The 1,782-nt window shown below is 29.0% G+C and overlaps 1 protein-coding gene across 1 annotated transcript in view; it reads left to right on the top strand.

The window, feature by feature from the left end:
* Nucleotides 1-1,782, top strand: part of LOC106868942 (ATP synthase subunit beta, mitochondrial) — a 10,816-nt gene that overhangs the window by 7,195 nt on the left and 1,839 nt on the right. Inside the window, exons 8-9 of the mRNA XM_014914415.2 lie at nucleotides 283-495; nucleotides 722-923. Coding sequence (XP_014769901.1) covers nucleotides 283-495; nucleotides 722-923 — 415 coding nt within the window. The remainder of the gene's footprint in view (nucleotides 1-282; nucleotides 496-721; nucleotides 924-1,782) is intronic.

A 1,782-nucleotide genomic window follows, 5' to 3' on the forward strand; every position in this document is an offset into this window, starting at 1 on the left:
TATATATATATATATATATATATGAGAGACAGAGAGAGAGAGAAAGAAGCAGTATTGGAATTAAGTGTTTTAGTCTTAAATTCACTAATTACTATATTCACTTATATCCCATTAGGCAAAACAAAGTTCTAACAAATGTCTGTTTTGTTGATAGAAAAAAAAAAGGGGGCAATGCAGAGTTGTTAGAAGAAAAGTGAAAATATTTTTAGTACTTATATTTTAAACAAATTAAAGTAACCATTTTTAATACATGTAATTTGATTTGTTCACTTGTTCTTTCAGGCTATTTATGTGCCAGCTGATGATTTAACTGATCCTGCTCCTGCCACCACATTTGCCCATTTGGACGCCACCACTGTCTTGTCTCGGGGTATTGCTGAGTTGGCTATTTATCCTGCTGTAGATCCTCTAGATTCCAGTTCTCGTATTTTGGATCCCAATGTTGTTGGTACTGAGCACTACGAAATTGCTCGTAAAGTCCAACAAATTCTTCAGGTACTTTTTACAGGATCTGTCATTGAAATACTTTTGTAGCTATTTTGATTTGAATTGTAATTGTATTTTTAGTTTTACTCAGTGCTATCTTTTCTTAAGCATGAGATGCCCAATGCTGTAATAATTCTTAATAGTAAAGCTAAAATATAAATCATGTCTGCTTGAAACTGATCTGCACACTTAAAAATTTAATTTTCTTCTTTTAATCTGTTTCTATTTCTTTCAGAATTACAAGTCTTTGCAAGATATCATTGCTATTTTGGGTATGGATGAATTGTCTGAAGATGATAAGCTTACTGTGTCTCGTGCCAGAAAGATCCAAAAGTTTTTGTCACAGCCCTTCCAAGTGGCTGAGGTCTTTACTGGTTATTCAGGAATCTACGTACCCTTAGCTGATACAATTAAAGGATTCAATTCAGTCCTCAAAGGTAAGTTGAAGCTTGCTATGTAATTTTTACTTACTGTAGTCATTGTATTGGCTGAATTTCATTTCATATTCTTTAGTATTTTAAATTACAAACATTTTAAGATTGAAGATGTTAAGTTTTATAACCAGATTAGAAATCTGAATACGATTGTTGGGGTAACAACGAATATGGTTTACATTTTGTCTCAACATAGGTTTTCGATTAGTGTGTAATGGTAGTAAAATTTTAATTTGAAGCATTGTAATTGAAATTCAGGGAAGTGAATAAAAGCCACCACATTGCTGGAGAAAGATTTTCATGGAAGGCAGTGTGTATTCATTCATATATTTGCCTTTTCTTAGTCATTTACACTTAATGTTTCTTTTTTTTTTTTTTTTTTTTTTTTTTTTTTTTGTAAATTACTGTATTTAAATTTCTACATGAGCACATTCAACCTATTCTCATATCAGCTTTGCTATATTTAATTTTTTTTTTTTTACTAATATTGATGGATAAATATTTTTTCCAAATTTTGATATTTGTAACTGAATTTTTAGGCAAATTGAATTAGCCAGATGCTCTTTCTTATATTTACCACATGACATTGTAATGACCACTGTTTTAATTTTGATTAAATCAAGTTGATAAAAGCAGGTACTTTTTAACTGTTCTTCTTTTACTAGTTATTCTTTAATTGACTTGATAAATCAAATTTAATGAGTTCTAAAGTAATACAGTAGTCATAGCTTTCAGATTATTCTGTTAAATGTAATGCTTAATTATTCACATTGATTTGAATTAATCCTACATTATGTTGTAGCTTTGCAATTGTGATTTTTTTTTTTTTTTTTTTTTTTTTTTTTTTTTTTTTTTTTTTTTT

Source organism: Octopus bimaculoides, chromosome 10 (assembly GCF_001194135.2).
Source record: "Octopus bimaculoides isolate UCB-OBI-ISO-001 chromosome 10, ASM119413v2, whole genome shotgun sequence".
Lineage (NCBI taxonomy): Eukaryota > Metazoa > Mollusca > Cephalopoda > Octopoda > Octopodidae > Octopus > Octopus bimaculoides.